This window comes from Sceloporus undulatus, chromosome 6 (genome assembly GCF_019175285.1).
Source record: "Sceloporus undulatus isolate JIND9_A2432 ecotype Alabama chromosome 6, SceUnd_v1.1, whole genome shotgun sequence".
NCBI classification, from domain to species: Eukaryota; Metazoa; Chordata; class Lepidosauria; order Squamata; family Phrynosomatidae; genus Sceloporus; species Sceloporus undulatus.
Genome location: NC_056527.1, coordinates 83,446,970 through 83,465,206, shown reverse-complemented (window position 1 = coordinate 83,465,206; position 18,237 = coordinate 83,446,970). Strand labels below are relative to the sequence as shown.

At 39.1% G+C, this 18,237-nt stretch overlaps 1 protein-coding gene across 3 annotated transcripts in view; it reads left to right on the top strand.

The window, feature by feature from the left end:
• The window catches only part of GJC1 (gap junction protein gamma 1), a 108,951-nt gene extending 90,927 nt beyond the window's left edge, over positions 1-18,024 (top strand). For all 3 annotated transcript variants that reach the window (XM_042477439.1, XM_042477436.1, XM_042477437.1), the window contains exon 2: positions 15,690-18,024. In XM_042477439.1, coding sequence (XP_042333373.1) covers positions 15,709-16,890 — 1,182 coding nt within the window. In that variant the 5' untranslated portion in view covers positions 15,690-15,708 and the 3' untranslated portion in view covers positions 16,891-18,024. The remainder of the gene's footprint in view (positions 1-15,689) is intronic.
• Positions 18,025-18,237: the final 213 nt, after the last annotated feature.

Below are 18,237 nucleotides of genomic sequence, written 5' to 3'. Positions count from 1 at the left end.
AAAGGAAGGAACCGCTGTGGAAAGTTTTTCATGATACCTTACCAACTTTCAGAGAGACAGAATCCTACAAATTATTTTAGTCCTAACTAGAATAAACCAATTGAATCATAACACTTGATTCAATGGATCTCCTTGAGTTGAGACCAACTGACAAGATTCCTGCCACAATTTCAAAACAACTGGGGATTTTCTAAGGAGATAAGCCTATCTCCTGAAATACCACACCGGTGTGAGGACACAGTGACTGCTCGCCATCCGCCCCCATGCCAGCATTATGCTGGTGTCACGCCGCACACCCCACTGCACGCACAAGTGGCATCACGGCATGTCTTGCGTATAGCATGTAGATGCGCTGCACCAGGAGTTGTGGAAGAGCCGTGGCAGCTATGGCACCCTTCTTACTTCTTTTTGCGGCTCTTTTTTGCGCTACGGACCTGCCAGGTTGGGGCATGGTGTGTGGTTGCCATGCCCCCATCCCAGCGCTTCCAGGAGCAGCACAGAGCTTCCTCTTAGGGACAGTCTGTCCAGCCCCATAGTCCATGGGGCTTTGGACATTATGAAGAGGGGAATACCAACTTCTACCAATAAAAAAAAAAGCACAGTCAACTTAATATAGACTTAGTGCTTATGAATGTCACTAACAAGATGCTGGCCAGAGCATGTTTGTAGATATGCTAGTAAAAAAAATGTGTGAACTAGGAAATGTTATGGTCCTTCCTGTCTGCAAATCTGATACAGTGTTCTTTGTCATGGGTAGCAGTTTTCAAAAACAACTTTTCTGTACCTAAGCATCACAAGTCGTCTGGATGTATGCTTGCAGGTCTTGGTACATGAACTCTTTAAAAGGCTGCAAGGCTGTTCGTGTTTGTTGTTTCTGCTACTGTCATGTCCACTCACACTTCACATTTAATCATAGGTGAAAATGTGCTCTTTTTGCTTGACATTATTGCTGTTTTCTCAGTCATGTGCTTCAAGCACAGTTTGAACTGTTTCTGCTAGCAGTTTTAGATGAAAAGAAAGCAGAATGGCCCAGTAAAGATCTGAGCCTACCCACCCTCATTTTTAGTCCTTGAGCTGTTCATTAGCTTCTCTTAGCTGTCTCAGGGTGAAGACATATATAAAAATTTAAGAGCCGTGCAGCCAGTTCAAAAGTGTCTTGAACTCATTTCTAAAACATGTTTGCTGGAATCCTGTTGGAGACATAGAACGTCTCAAGTGGATTTATGGGTGCAACAATTAGAACTGGGCAGATCCATATCCAGTAAAGTGCTATAGTCATGCTACTATGCATAGGACCTGCAAAGTAACTAATGTACATTGAGACCAATGCACATTGAGACTGATGTATGTTGCAGCTATTGTGCATCAGGACACTGGCTAGGAGTGCTGATCCACACCAGGACACCTTTGCCAGTGTCACATTACTAACCTTCACAATTCACTGACAGGGCTTATTAACACCTCTGCTATGTAGCTAAGTACAGTATATGCAAAGTTATGATGAAATGTAGACTGTGACAGAGGACTCAGGGTGCCAGGTTTTCAAGATACTTAAAAAATGAAAAACTCGTTCAAAATATTTTCAGCATGATTTAACTGGAGCTGGAGAAACACCAGCTGTGAAAAGCACCAAATGTAGTGAGAGAATAAATGTTAATTTTTTAGGATTGTCACATATATGCAACCTAAAATGTTACTAGATTTTAATCTAATCTCATAATCTTAGATAAATAAGAATAGATAACCTGATTAAGCCCATGACAACCAATGGTGAGAAATGCTTTGATTTGTCGTTCAATAGGTGGTTCAGCAACACAATTCCCACCCTGTTTTAGTGCTTGTGACACAGTCAGACCTCTCCCCCAATTTCAAAAGCAGTTATGCAAGTATTTTTCAAATGTAATTGGTAAGAGAAAAGGATAAGGCATCTGGTACTGTTTAATTTCAAAAGAAGTTATGGCTTTGGCTGAATCAGCACATTGCTTGCTATTATACACACATGGAGTGCAAGTTATGAAGTCACAATGGCATCAGGGTTGAAGGATCCTCCATGACCAGTCTACAAATGTTAGATCTTATACTCCTCAGAGGCTAGTTCTCATCTTTCTACAAAACCAATAACACTGTCTTTGTGTAAACCATAAATGGTGTTGGCAGACGTATAATTCTTACATTGCAAGCAGGACTGTAAGGAAAGTACTGTATTCTTTTATCAAAGGTGACTTGGGCTGTATATTTTTCTCATTTTATTAAAGGACATAAAAAGGCTTTCCTGAATTTCTAATGCAAGCCATGCACTTTTTGTTTTGCTTTGTAGCAATCTATATGAATCGATGTTGAAAAAGCAAAGCCAACTCAGTTGACATCTCAATTTTTTTGGCGGCGCAAAAACATTCTCTAGATCTGTCGTTGTTTTTGTCATCCCTCCAATTCTTCCTCCAGATATTTGACATCTTGATTTATGTGTGGAACAGAGATCTAAAGTCTAATAATTTCACAAGTGTTTGTAGACTCATGGAGAAATGATGGGGGCGGGGGATCAGCCATGCCTTCTTAAAATGCTCAAACTAGGCAGGCAGAGAGAAGGCTTCTTGTCAAACAAAACATCTCTTGAGAGTCGTCTTCAAATCAATAGTGACATTAGTAGCTTTTAAAAAAACACTCATCTTCTGTTTGCAACATGTCACATGAGAGGGGCAAGGCATACATTGAATCACCCATTATTTGGAAAACATGTCCAAAGTGGGAGGGATGAGAGACACATATCTGAATTTTCACTCAGCTGTTATGTAAGAGGGCAAAGATAAATGTCCTTCAAAAAAGTTATTCATACAGAAGTCTCTGTTTTGAATTAGCATTTATGGACATACCTTTCATAACATGAACCAAAAGTGATTTGGATTCTCTTAGAAGACAAATGTGGAATGACTGTGTTCAAGACCTGGGGTGGCCATAAATCTTTGTTCTGGAGTTCTCACTTTTCAGTCACTGTTTTTGTGGGGGATCTACACATGATCGGGCTCTAATTGTGGCTGTGTTTTCCCCATGTTGCCTTTGTCACAGAAAATTTGTTTGTTAGTAACATAGTAAAGCCCTTCTTCTTCCTACCTAAACGACTGACACTGGCTCATCTAAAAGATCTGTCAGAATTTGGGAGCCTGCCAAGTGCTGGCAAAAGTATTAAAATAAGAAAAAAGAGTGGGTTGCATTAGATGTGGACATTGGCCAAACTAGGCAGTTTGTTGATATAATTATAAAATGCCTTTCATAATGAAAGTTAACAACTGTTTGATAATGATTAACACGTGTTTTTCTTCAATTTATAATAGCCATAAGTGTACTGAATGGGATTAAGACTGTGGTGTTTCTGAAGGGTATAATTTAGAAAATCATTACTGTGGTCACAGTGAAAATCACTTCCCTTCCCCCAAACTGCTGTCAGCCCCAGAAAGGAAATGTCTGTCCCAGTGCTAATATCACACATGTATGTGTTTTCAAGTTCCCTTTCGATTTATGAATTAGGAGTTATTTTTATTGGGAGTCTGGGGGGATTCTCCCTCTCCTCAGTTTATGCTTCAGTCTCTATACTATTTGCATGTACACAGCCCAAACCCACAGCTGTTATTTAAAAGAAAAATAAAAAAAATATTAAACAGAGCCACACATTGAACATCATGTCTAGTTTGATTCTGATGTTATGTATCAGCCAGTTGTGGGGGTGTCCCCTCTGTGGCCATGCAACAATTAGGGACAACAGGATTTCAGTGGCAATTTGTGCACATGGCCATGCGACCATTAGAGACAGCCCCCGTTGGCCCCAGTGGCAGCACATGAACAATGGGCCTGTTCCCTAATGGTGGCACAGGCACCATGTGTCACCACTGGGGATAACAGGCCTGTCCCTAGTGGCGGCACGGCCACGTACTCACGCCACCATTGGGGACAATGCAGACTTGAGTTCGCAGTTGGCAAGTCTGTGGGTATTGAGGGCTAACTGTATATAGAAGTACCATTGAATTCACCTTTTCACTTGCAAATAAGTAAGCACAGGATACTTACTGGAGAGTAAGGGAGGTGTCAGTGCTGCAGCTTCAATCCAAATTGTCCCCTCCACAGCTATTGTTTTTAAGCAAAGAAAATGGTGTTGGGAAAGAGGATCATAGTCCTCTGTCCTGTCTAATTTGGTTCGGGTGGCCATCCAGACATTGTTCTATCAACCCTAATTTCTATTGTCCTTACAAGCCTGATCAATAAAGAATGATGGGAGCTGTAGTCCTGCACTATCTGCAGGGCCATGTGTTCCCTACCTCTACCCTAACTGTCCATGTACCTTTACCTCAACGTCATGGTCAGATTCTTTTTGTTATCCAGGTTTTAAAATGTTTTATTTTTATTGCAAGTTATATTGTACAATTTATTAAACGATCAAATAAATAAAAACATTTGGAATTCACAAACAAGATAATACAGTAAACAGATTACATTGTGAGAATAGATTAGTAAAGAGATAGAAGTACTAGACCACAGCCAAAACAAACTGAACCATAATTTCAAAAATTAATTGGAGAATTAAGTCACAAAAATTGTTTATTTTTGGACAATCAAGCCACAAATAAGTAAATGTACTCTTAGCACTGCACACACACCCTAAGACAGAGGGGTGTCACATGGGACCATGCAGAAACTGGATTTAAACGGGGGGGAAACCTGCAAAAGGGGGTAGTTTTTCAGATGACATTTGGGGTTAACCTGAACAGAAAGTAGGAAAACCTTTTCAAATGACGTTAGCGTTAATGAGAATTAATGTGATGTTAACCCAAAAAGAAACTAGACAAAACCCACTCTTTTTTATTTTTGGTAAGTCTCGAAAGTAAAAAGGGGCGGATTTTGTCTACTTTCTGTTTGGATTAATGTCACATTAACCCTATCGAGTGTGAAAAACACCTGCTTTTGTGGGTTTTTTCTTGTTTTTAAATCCCGTTTCTGCATGGGATTTTTGCAGTTTGCCCTTGTGTGATAAACTCCTTAGAGGTGACATTTTTTTTTACCCATCTAGTGAACGTAATTGTAGTTAGACACCATTTATGTAGAATCTGAAGGGTATTTTCTTTAATTAGGGCTGATGTAGATTTGAAAGGAGGCCCATAAGTGATACCATTCATTTCCACTTATTCCAGATTTATAGTGGTGTTTTCAGCCTGGGATTTTGAATACTTTGACATCCAATTGAGTGGCTTTAGTAAAAAAAATAAAGAGAGTGCAAGGTATTTTAAATAAAGAGCAATTTTACCTAACAGTGACAACTTTAGGAATTTCTAAGTTTTAATTTTAGAATTTACGTATTTTTTCTCCCTTTAGTTTCCAATGATATTAAAGGAAACTAATCTAATTTTATTCATAAATTAGGACTTTTTGATATATAGTGAACACCCACTATCCTACCTCCTAAAGATTTGTTAGGAGTACAGACTTGTGATCATATCTTCTTGCATTACACAGTTTTAACTCTTGTTTATTAATTATTGCAGTGTTGTAATTTGAGAGCTTAATTAACCAAAAGAAGGAAACAACCAATTTAACCAAAAATATATAGAACATCTGAAACACAATCAAGAGGAAAAGGTGCTGTCTACAGAACATGTTCTCAATGAAAGTAAAACATGTCACTCTGTGGATAAATGCAGGGGGATAGTCACATTTAAGATCACAGTTTAGGCATCCCTCAATTACATTTAGACTTAACCACAATACAGTAAGTGCGTATGAGACATATTAACCTTTTTCTTACATTCAAGATAATCTCAAAGTGTTACAGACTGAATGAGGTCGGACAATTACAAAACGTCATGCGTTTAAAGGCAAAGTGGGCTAATATGTAAGAATGCAACATTAAAAATAAAACAATTTGCAAGTAGGTAAGTAGACTATTAGTACATTTAAAGTCAAAAAGTGAAAGACAGGATTCACAGAGTCATACTGGAGTTGCCATAAGAAGTGAAAGTTGATAGGACAAGCAGACAATATGGTGGTCAAATGGGATATTGAAACAAAAATTTCAGATGAAAATTTTAAAGTGAAAAATTATGTACCTTGGATACCAGGACTTTATGCCCCTCAGAATTCAGATCTTAGATTATAGTTGTTAAGGACTAGTGCATTGCAAGAAAACTGGGAGAAACTGATAAGTATAGTATGTGTTTAAGAAACGTGCAGGCTTTTGAATTGATTTGTGAATACGTTCCACATCATCATCTACCAGGGCAAGCTCTGGGCATGTTTTGTTGATTCAGGTAAGTATAAAGGTTTATAAGAATCTTTTGCTTCCTATTCTGGGACACTTTTCAGTTTCACATTAAGATAGTCCTCCCCCTATTCTCCCGGTCTGTGATTTTATCATGAAGATGCAACTTGGTTTCTTCAAGTTGTTGGATTCTCAATTCATGAGTGATACCTTGCTGTAAGGCAGCATTTGTCATTTCTTCATTGTCCAGAATTCGGCTCATAGAAAGCTTGGACTTTATTGGCCCGGGCTTTAAAAAGCTGTCTTTCTGTCTGTCTGTCTGTCTGTCTATATATCTATTACTAGATTTTCTCTCAGCTTTTCAAGACGTTCTGGGAACGTCAGTTGAAAGTGTGGTCCATTTCCCCTCCTCCTTTGTTTTGTTGGGCATTTGCACCGTAGCCATCAGGTAGTTTGCCTCTTCCTTCTCCTTCAGCTGTTTTAGGGTCTTTTCCAGTCAGGTAAAAGTCTGTTATATTTTGCTCTGCTGTCTGCTTTACTCCATTTTTGAAGTCTCCAATCCTAGTATTCTTAGTGCTTAAATAAAGCTTCTACTGTACATATAAAACAATCTTGAGTTTTTGGTGGAGCTAAGCTTTCAGACGTCTGGTATGTTAGCTGGCTCTTTTATTTCTTCAGTTAAGATTTATGTCATTCTGATGGATCAACGCTGTGTACGTTTGCTTAAGTAAATCCCAGGAATTCAGGGGGGCTTAATCTTAGGTGAGCACAGAATTGCAGCCTTAGATTACTCAGGTTTTAGTGGCCCTTAGGGAAGAAGCTTTTTGTGCATGATAATTTTGCAACAACAACAACAAAACCTTCAAAAGAGGTTGGTGACTAGATCTGTGAACACCTCATCCCACATCCCTTCCACTTCTTTATATTAAAGCACATAGTATCTCAGTTAGTGGATCCTGAAAATAAAATGACACCATAGTTAGCATCCGCACATAGCCTGAATTATGAATCTAATTGAATTTAGGATATATAATTGGATGTGGCTGCTGCTGGAATTCCACTCTTGAGTGCATCCATCATCAGTAATTGTTTGTTTATTAGCTCTGCATGTATCTACTTGTGTGTCCTGTCCCCCCAGTCATCTGTAATACGTTTCGGTTTATAACCTGCCTGTACCTAGTAGTTTGGAGTAAATGATGTTTCTTTATGCCATTTCAGCCTCAGATAACAGCTGTGTGTAAGTGGCTTAATATTTTATTCTCAGAGAAGTGAGGCTAACATTTTGCATGCTTCCATATCCAGACTACCCTTTGGATATGTCAGAGGTTGACTCATCATTATTCTCTTGAATCAGCTACCCCTGTCTTTAAAAAATGTCATGCTATTTTGACATGCCTCATGATGATTTTGGATCATTCATAGAAAGGGGATTGGGTGGTGCCTTGAAAAGGGTGAATGAATTAATTGATGGAGTCTTTTTGTTACAATTTGGGAACCATCTAACTGGATTTCCTCCATTTAGTGCGCATTGTCTTAAATCATGATGCAAATATTAGAAAGTGTTTCAAGCTGGCTTCCCTTGCTACTTCCTGGGTGGAAAGCTCTTCTATCCCTGTATCTGCTCCAAGCTTCTAAGAGCTCCAGCCACTGTATGATTCATTAACAGCAGGTTAGGAGGGGTGTCAGAAAGCATTTGATTGTAAAACACATAAGCCAATACTGTATCCATTAAGCTTCCTGGCAACATGTAAATCTTTCTCAGTGATCTTACACCATTGTTCAGTGAGAGGAAGTATGTCTTTCCTCCTAGGCACTCAAAGGCAACCATAACATGCTTGGGTGCATTGCTACAGCCGATCAGGGACGGGGGGGAGATGGAGTGGCACCCAAAAAATGAAAGGCTGTGATTGCACATAAAAGTGTAGAGGGCATTGTACACGAGGGCACTGGATACCTCCTTTTGTAATGCCCACAAAAGTACATATGGTGGCATATTCAACATTAAGAAACCCATTGCTACTAGGGTATAAGTACTGTATGACACTTTTTCTACTCAAGCTATACTGTATAAAGTCTGCACAACAATTCCTACCTGTTCATGATCCCACCTGAGAGATTTTCTTGCTCTTTTCCTGTTTCTCATGCAAGTATAGGGCTTATTTTAGTTGACATAGCACTGTTGCAGCAATAAGAACAATATTAGCTGTCTAGGCAGTGATATTTGTAATTTTCAGTAGTATGTTAAATGTTGTCCTAGTAGCAAATATGTGGTTTTTCCATTTTAAAATGCTCTAAATAATGTTACCTGATTTAGCATCTTTGGTTTAAATGTTATCTTCAAACACATTAAAAGTTTTACGTGGAAATTATTTTGTTGGAATACTTGTAATATAAAAAGAATAGCCTATATATGCCCTTGGTATCCACTGGAGTTTGGTTCCAGGACCACACAAGGGTATCACAATCTGTGGATGCTCAAGTCCCATTAAATACAATGGCATAGTAAAATGGTGTCTCTTATATAAAATGACAAAATCAAGTTTGGTTTTTGGATTATCATTTGTTTAATATTTTCAAACTGTAGATAGTTAATCTGTGGATAAAGAATTTGTGGATACAGAAGGCTGAATGTAATAGTACCATAGTGATCTTCTCCTTGGTTGCATTTTAGTTATAGGTTGAGCTTCTGGGCAGCGATACGCAACTCTAGACTTCCAGTGTGTCCACTGGTTAGTGCAGATAGAACCAGAGGATATAACAAAATAGCATGTTAGGAGAGAAGAGTGAGCTGGGTGCTTCTGTACTGGTCTGAGATTATTCAAATATGACCCTTCCCTCAAAATAAAATTTGAAGTGCTACATTCCAGAAGCTGTTTTTATCATTGTTCCTGATAATTGTATAAATTGGCTCTTCATTTTTCTCAGGAGACTGGTGACCTCTGAACAGCAGTGCAACAAAATGTTGTTTAGTACAGCACATGCAGCTGAGCCAGAAAGCAGCTGCAGATACACTGTTTACTCCTACTTCTCCTTGTCCTCAAAAAAGCCATTGCCATTCTCAGTAGTAGCATCAAATTATGACAAACATAGGGATTGAAATTCTGTTTTAGCTTTCTTTTGTTGTATAGTAGCAGCTAAGTGACTGAACTATAGATCAGGAAATCCCTGACTTGAAACAACAATAGGCAGACAGCCTTTAATGCTGCCCAGTTGTTTCTTTTCCATTGGTTTAAATCTAACACTAGTCCTATCTAGAGTAGTTTCACTACAATTAGTGAAATGTAAATTAGACCCTTTCATTTAGTGCATCTAGGGAACTTTAATTCACTTTTGGGGACATGCATCATCCTGGATTCTTATCCACACTAGTAAGATGTCAGATTTTTGAATGGCCCTGAGATTTTAGTATTTTGTTGTTGTTTTTTTAATTTAAAAAATAAATGTGCATTAAAATTTTAAAGGCCAGTTTGCATTTTGCTGGGGATAAACTGTAAGTCTTCATCAAAAATCTTTTTACAAAAACTCTTACAATTTAAATAGTTGAAACATGTTCAGTGTACACACACACCTGCACAAACCACAGCTTACATTAAAACATATGACCTTTTAAATTAGAAAAATAAAATAGATTTTATTAATAGATTTTATCTATATCAGCAAATAAAATGGAAAAAAGGAGAAAATGGTAGTGACTATGAAATGCAGTTGTATGTCCATACACTTCAACTACTTTAAATATTTTTTAAAATCTTTATTGGGTTTCATACAAGTTAAAATAAACCAACAACACATAGGCATACAATATAATAGTTAACTAAAAACAGACTTCTGAGTATCAAAGTCTTGAATTTTATTTGTTCATACTATTGACTTTTGATTATACATTATCAATTTAGTATGTTTTCCTATATTATGTTGTATATTTTATCTGTCATTATATATTCGTATATATACACTTCCTTATAGATATATGATTTATCTATATCTATAAGGTACAATATCATTGTACCCTTCGTAATAAATTATCCCATACTGTATTTCTTATATCTTGATATGTGTCCATTTTTAAATTCTTAATTACTTCTTTTATCACATTACACCACAAACTACATTATAACAGTCTAGCTTGTATTTTACCCATTACCATAATCCAATTGTTTCTGATTGGACATGTCAGCCTGTCCATTTCTATATAGTCGAGTATCTTCCAGTGCCATTCAGTTATTGGAGGTGCGTTATCTTTTCTCCAAGTGCTGGCAAATATTATCCTCGCTGCTGTCAGCATATACAAAATTACTTTTCCATATTTCTTTTCCATTTCTTTATTTGTTATCCCTAAAAGGTATATTTTAGGATCCTTTTTGAATTTCAATTGTAGAATATTTTGTACTTCTGTATGAATTTGGAACTAAAATCTCTTCTATTGGACAAACCAATCACATCTCCTTTTTACACTTCCAACCACTTTAAATATTACTGCACTTCAGAACTAAAGGATGGAATGAATGAGTGGGTTGTTTTTTTTACCATTTGCTTTATTTTCATTTACCAAGGTTGATTAGGCTAATTTGATCTGCGAAGTTTGTAATACTGTTAGGTTCCTTTCCCAAAAGTTGGATTCAAGTGGGACAATTAAAATCTCATGGTAGTAACTCAGGGCCTATTCATACAGCTCGGAAAAAACGGAAAGTCTCTGGTTTTGTTCCTGTTCTTTCCATGTTTTTGTTTGTCTATTTGGATTTCTCTGTGATGTTTTCTCCATCCCGAAATATTCCCAGGGAAAACCTAGCACTTCCTCTCTAATGGCTGTCAATGTTATCTCAGAACAAGCTAAGATGGCTGCTACAAGAAACATAGAAACATAGCGACTGTTCCCAGGACAGCAGACTCAACAGAGATCAAGTGATGGAAAAAGGAATGCTAGCAATAAAAGAAAATGATCCTAATGTTTACTAGTGTAATGTTGCTAAAGTACATTGACTATGGCTGAATCTGGACTGCAGAAATAATCCACTTTATCTGCCAAAGCCCGGTGCTGTGGGAATTCTGGGAAATGTAGTTTGATGTGGCGCCACAACTCTCTGACAGAGAAGGCTAAATGTCTCAGAACACTACAATTCCCAGATTTCCATAGCACCGAGCCATGGCAGTTAAAGCAGTGTCAAGCTGCATTCATTCTGCACTGAGGATGCACTGGGGATCCAGTTTGATACCACTTTTTAACTGTCATGGCACAATGCTATTGAATTCTGGAGAATGTACAATCTCCAGGATTCCACACCATTGAGCCATGGCAGTTGAAAAGGTGTCAAAACGGATTATTTAAACACCCTGTAACTCCTGAATAATTAAAAGGGCTCAGTGGAAATTGGTGAAGGTAGGTTTCTGAAACATTGCTTGTGTTTAGATGTGACATTTGGGAGGGTGAGGAGGAAGAACATCAGTGTCGTGTGAGGAAAACCTGGGGTATTTCAAGAAATAATTAGGATGCAAAACCATGAATATGCATGTAAAATCAAAACAGAAAGAACAGGAAAATCTCAATATTCCCAGGTGTTTTTTTTTCCTTTCTCAATAAGCCATCAGTCTTCCCTGGTGCAGCCTGAAAAAATAAAGAAGAAAACTTGATTTTAATAAAACGTATAGTCCTTTTACTGTTAAGGGTAGGAATGATACCCCTCAAAACTATCCCATATCTCTCTTGTGCTTAGCCCTTTTCTGAGTATTCAGTCATAGGGAAGGGGAGAAGTATCAATCTAATTTCATTAAGTCTGCAACCCTTTGTGTATTTGTATTGGACTCACACTACCAGCCTTGAGATGGTGAGGATGAAGCGGGGGCAAAGGAGGGTTGAAATGAGGACTCTACTGACACCTTTAAGATGAACTAATTTATTTTAACGTGAACCTTTTGGATTTCCATTTACTTCTTCAGATTTAGTAATGGTGTTAATGATGAAGATTTATGTTAGCTCCTATAGTTTTGCGGGTGGAATCTTAGCATAATAGATTCCAGAAAGATGTATCTGTATCTTTATCTATCCATAATAGATACAGAAAGATGCAGTTTGTGACGCTGGCCATAAACCTTGAAACTTGTGTAAGCTTGGTCAGGCTGGTTTTCAGACTATTTTCAGAAGAGTTATGCATCCTAAAACCCTTTCCACACAAGACACATACACACTTTGGGAAAGTGTGTATGTGCCATGGAAAGTCTTGTGTATTATTTCTGGCCATATGTAACTTATTGCTAATTCGGGAAAGGAAATAAAAATGAATCCTAAATCCCTAGAATAGATTTTAAATTTAGCCGTTTAAGGAAGCCTCATTTATGAAGACAACTAAAATTGGCAACAGAACATGAAGCCCTTAGGGAAAAGCCCCAAAGGAAGGAAATTCCAGTGTCTGGAGGCAGTTTGTGTTCTACTGTTCAAATAGTTTTGGAAGGCAGAAAGGATTTTCTCCCACAAATAAAACTTTTTTCCTAATAAGGCATGTTAGTGTATCTAACAAGATACTTATGTCTTCTTCACTTTTTAAAAATGTAATATGACTTTGTCAGAATTAAAGGAATATGAATTGATGGCAGATAACAGCCCAGAGTGGGAAAATATTAGTCTGTGTATATCCATGTTTGGATTGTCTGTGTGCTCTTTCTTCTAGTATACTTTTCCTGCACGATAAATACAATTTAAGCCTATTTTAAAAGGCGGTTTTACAACTCTTCCTAATTCTATCTCTTGACTCTTGTCAGCACTTCTTTCTCAGAGATCAACTTGCAGTGGATTATGCCTCCTACACCATTCTAGAGCTTGCCACAGATTGCATCCGCACAGCAGAAATAATCTGGTTTGGCACCACTTTAACCACCATGGCTCAGCGCTATGGAATTCTGTGCACTGTAGTTTGTTGTGGCACCAGGTGTCACAAAAAACTACAGTGCACAGAATTCCATAGCATTGAGCCATGGCAGATAAAGTGGTGTCAAACCAGATTATTTCTGCTGTGCAGATTCAGTCTTAGTTACTTATCCTTAGCAGTAATAGTTAAATATATATTTCGTACAGCAACAATACAGATCTGAATACTGGCTCTTGGTGGAAAACAAGGTAAAGCCAATATGTTCCAAGTTGTGTTTTTTTAAAATTAATTAATTAATATATATATATCCATGATTTCACAGATAACCTGTTTGGGTCCATGACTTTAGGAAGAGAGTTATTTCTTCCACATTATGAGGAAAACCTCCACACCTCTAGTGGCTGTTGTGACCCACTAGGAGAAACCTGGGTGATTATTATAAGCATATTTTCCCTAACATTGTGGACAGGAGATTTTTATCAGAAAAATAGTACATGGGGTTGGATTTATATCATCTTTCCCTTAAATTCCAATCCTGACTTTAGATTAAACTTCCTCATAGCTCTCGATCTATTGTCTTATCTGTATTGTGTGTTTGCATGTGGCTTCATGTCGCCTGTGGTCTTATGGCAACTTCATCAATTTCATAGGTTTTCTTAGGCAAGGAATACTCGGAAGTGATTTTGCCAGTTTCTTCCTCTGAAATATAGGAGCTCGACAGACAGACCTGAAAGGGTGGGCTGGAGCTGCCCGTTTTTGCTCCTGACGGAGGCTGCAGCAGCCAAATGGTGCGGTCTCCATCAGGCATGCACTGAATGCCATGAGTGCGCTATTGGCGCACTGTGGTGTGTCCATGATGCAAGTGTGGCTCAGTGACATCTGGATGCTGCACATCACGTACGTCGTGATGGTGGCCCTCATGTAGACAGGAGGCTGCCATTATGGTGCTACTGTTACATGCTAGGGGTTGGGAGTGAGCGGTCGCTGCGAGTTCCTGAACCCTAGTTTCAGCCCAAAGATGTCGCTTCCCACAGGTCTGTACCGATAGTCTACAGCACCTGGCATTCGTTGGTGGTGTCCCATCAAAGTACCAACCAGAGTTGACCCTGCTTAGCTACCAAGATCAGCTGGGATCTGGTGCCTTAGGGTATTTAGGCTGTGCCTGTCTTCATTGGTCCTGTGTTAATAAACTTATACAGATAGGCATGCATGTCTACATTTGCTTGGCCCTGTGTTAATAAACCTGAACTTATACATAAAGACATGCAAGTCTACTCCCCCCCCCCCTTATTTGTATAGACCTTAAGAATTCAAGATGAAATACACACAAAGGACAGCAACAGCATGAATATGCTATTTGGCAGTAATGTTTATTTTCTTCATAAGAATTAGATACTTTCTTTGTACTGGTTTCTTTTCTATTGTTCTTTTGGTTCGTTGTTGCCTTCAAGTCTTTCCTACATATGATGTGACGCTAAGAAAGTTTTCTTGGCAAGATTTGTTCAGAGGAGGTTTGCCATTACCTTTCCTTGAGTCTGAGAACATGTGACTGCCAAAGGTCACCCAGTGGGTTTCATGACCAAGTTGGGAATCAAACTCTAGTCTCTAGAGCCATAATCCAATGCTCAAACCATTATGCCATGCTAGCTCTGACATTGAAATTTGGAAAGCAAGGGCGCACTCTTATATTTATGTGGATATTTTAAGATGTTATTGTGAAATCACGCTTCTTCCTTCACAAATGTCTTTAGTTCGTAGCTTTTTGCTACAGATTCCACCCAACACTTTCTCCATTTTTTTTGCCAGGAAAAAAAAAACTGTTAAGGAATAAAAGACAAAATTAAGAGTGTGGTTTCTTTTTGCTGTTAGTTCTCAGAGCCCTTATTCTTGAAGCAACCCTCAGAGTACATGCCATTGAACTCAGTGGTGCTGCCTTCTGAGTAATAAAGATTATATTGCTAAGTGGTTACGTTTACAGTATTTGACTTCTACCCTAAAGTTCTTCCTGGACAGAAGGGCAAAGGCAGCTCTGAATGAAACTGAAATAGGTTCAGATAAAAACACACAAAGGAGGTGTGTGTATATAGCTGTGTATGTATTCATTTAATTCATATCCTGCCTTTATCCCGACAGAGGACATGTGGTGGCTTACAACAAAGATGCAATTAAAAACTTGATCAAACAAAAGATTAAAAAGCAATTCAGTAAGCTATTATGTTAAAATACCTATAATTTGCAATCATTTCAAATCATTTAAAAGACTTAACAATAATGATGAAGAATATAGTACACACTCAGTTAATTTCCAAATGCTTGTTTAAGCAACCAACATCACAATGTGTCCATTAATCAGGGGCTCTGTTGTTTTGTAGTGTTTTCAGGAGGGTGAGGGGCTGCCAGGGGAATGAGGAGGCAGGAATGTCTGACACCCCATTTGAATGTTTTTCCTCAGTCTATAAACCTGCATCAATCTATTTTCATTGTCTGTTCAGAGCAAAACAGGATAAATATCCTCTATTTTTTAGCAGTGTTCACATGTTAACTTATAGTTGTATTCTTTCCCCTACCCCTCTTCTTTTTGTTCTTAGATAACTGTCTTTGACCACCATGAGTTGGAGTTTCTTGACACGTCTATTAGAAGAAATCCACAACCACTCCACATTTGTTGGGAAGATCTGGTTGACAGTATTGATCGTATTCCGCATTGTCCTCACTGCAGTGGGAGGGGAATCCATCTATTACGATGAGCAAAGCAAATTTGTTTGCAACACAGAACAGCCAGGTTGTGAGAACGTTTGCTATGATGCTTTTGCCCCTCTCTCTCATGTGCGGTTTTGGGTTTTTCAGATCATCCTGGTCTCCACTCCCTCGGTGATGTACCTGGGCTATGCCATTCACAAAATTGCCCGGATGGTGGAACATGGTGACACAGAGCGAAAGTTCCGAAGCAGGCCTTTCCCAATGCGCTGGAAACAGCACAGGGGTTTAGAAGAGGCAGAGGATGACCACGAGGAAGACCCAATGATGTACCCCGAAATTGAGGTAGAAAGTGAACGAGAGAACAAGGAGAATCCACCCCCAACCAAAATGAAGCATGATGGCAGGAGGCGGATTCGGGAGGATGGACTCATGAAGATTTACATACTACAGCTCCTGAGCAGGACTATGTTTGAAATTGGTTTCCTCATTGGACAGTATTTCCTCTATGGGTTTGAGGTCAGCTCCAAATTTATTTGTAGCAGGCATCCTTGTCCGCACAAAATAGACTGCTTCATTTCCAGGCCCACAGAAAAAACCATCTTCTTGCTTATCATGTATGGTGTGAGTTGTTTGTGTTTACTTCTGAACATCTGGGAAATGCTTCACTTGGGCTTTGGCACTATCCGGGATACGCTGAACAATAAGCGGAAAGAGCTGGAGGAGTCGGGGACCTATAATTACCCATTTACTTGGAATACACCATCCGCTCCTCCAGGGTATAACATTGCAGTGAAACCCGACCAGATACAGTACACAGAACTGACTAATGCCAAAATAGCCTACAAGCAGAACAAGGCCAACATAGCACAAGAACAGCAATATGGGAGCAACGAAGAGAACATTCCCACCGAGTTGGAGAATCTCCAGCGAGAAATCAAAGTCGCTCAGGAACGCTTAGACCTCGCCATCCAGGCATACAATAATCAGAACAACCCTATGTGCTCTAAGGAGAAGAAGCCCAAAGGCAGCTCGAACAAAAGCAGTGGCAGTAGCAAATCAGGAGATGGAAAAACCTCTGTCTGGATTTGATGCTGTTTGCCAGGGATTTAATGACTTGATTGTTTTCCCCTTGCAGGGTATGATCACTAACAAACCTGCTGCATACAAACTTCCATAGAATAAATATTTAGGTTTGTTTAAGTTCAGGGAGATTAGGGCCTGAAATAGATGGGCCATAAGAAGAGGTTTCAGGCTGCTTGGGGGGGGGGGAGGGGGGCATTTAGGTGTTGCATGCCCACGAAGCAGCTGGAAACTGTGCCTCAGCCACTCTAAGGGGGGAAAACCCGGACTAAAAAGAAGCTGAATTTTTCTGTTCTTTCTTGGAAGGTGCGCACCTTCGGCCCTGCATATACAGTAAACGCACTGACACCAGGGCAGTTCTAAAGGAGCATTGTATCCTAACCCCCTGCATGTAAACACCCCAATTCAGGTGTGGGTTTAAAAAGGACAGAGCCATCATACCCAAGTGGTGGGGGCAGCAATTGAAAGACACGAAAGTGTCTAATGACATCTAATGGATGTCAATACAACATATACAAATCCAACAGTCCAGGAAGCGCATGGAGTGAAGGGAGGGGCATGATTGTACCTTGCTAGCAACTTCATAGGCACAGCTCTGCTCTGATGCCCTGTCCCAGTGGAGAGCTCCATATGTGACTGTATGGAGGTTGAAAGGGACGGCCATCCAATGGGATGGCAGTCACCACCATTTTGTTCCTGTTATGGTATGCAGGGATGGGGGGGGATTAAAAATACCTAGTGGCGCGGCTTGATTTTGTGCCCTGATGTCATGACATGCGCACTCCAGCCACCTTGGAAACGGGCTGTGCAGTCTGCAGGGATTCGCCCCGCTCTTGGAAAAAGCAGCTTCAGGCCACTCTTTCCTGTTTGTCTGCTTGACCCCAAGGGCTGCCGAACGACACTCCAAAAGGAGATGGAAAGGGAAGCATTTATGCTCAGATTCTGATGTTTCTAGAACATGTGTTCTTGTTTCTTCCAGGTCAGGGGAAGACCCAGGTTTATTTTTTAGGAAAAAAAATCATTCTTGTTGAACGGTTTACACTGTATGTACAGTATTAAGGTACATTTTATTATGCACAATTTTTTGTATTTGTATATTGGATATCTCAGTTATACTTTTTATATTAAAAAGAACAAATTAGATAACATTGGGTCTTTTAGTGAGGTTTTCCCACATTATATTTGTAGATCTGTGGATCTCATTTTGAATTTTCTAACAATTTAATTTAGATAGCAAATAGGTACTGGGTGTCTCTCATAGACAAAAAGCAAAAAATAAAAACACACACAGCCACAACTAGGGAGAACTACTTCAGATGTATTAGAAGTTAGTAGCCTAGTCAGTATTTCAAAAAT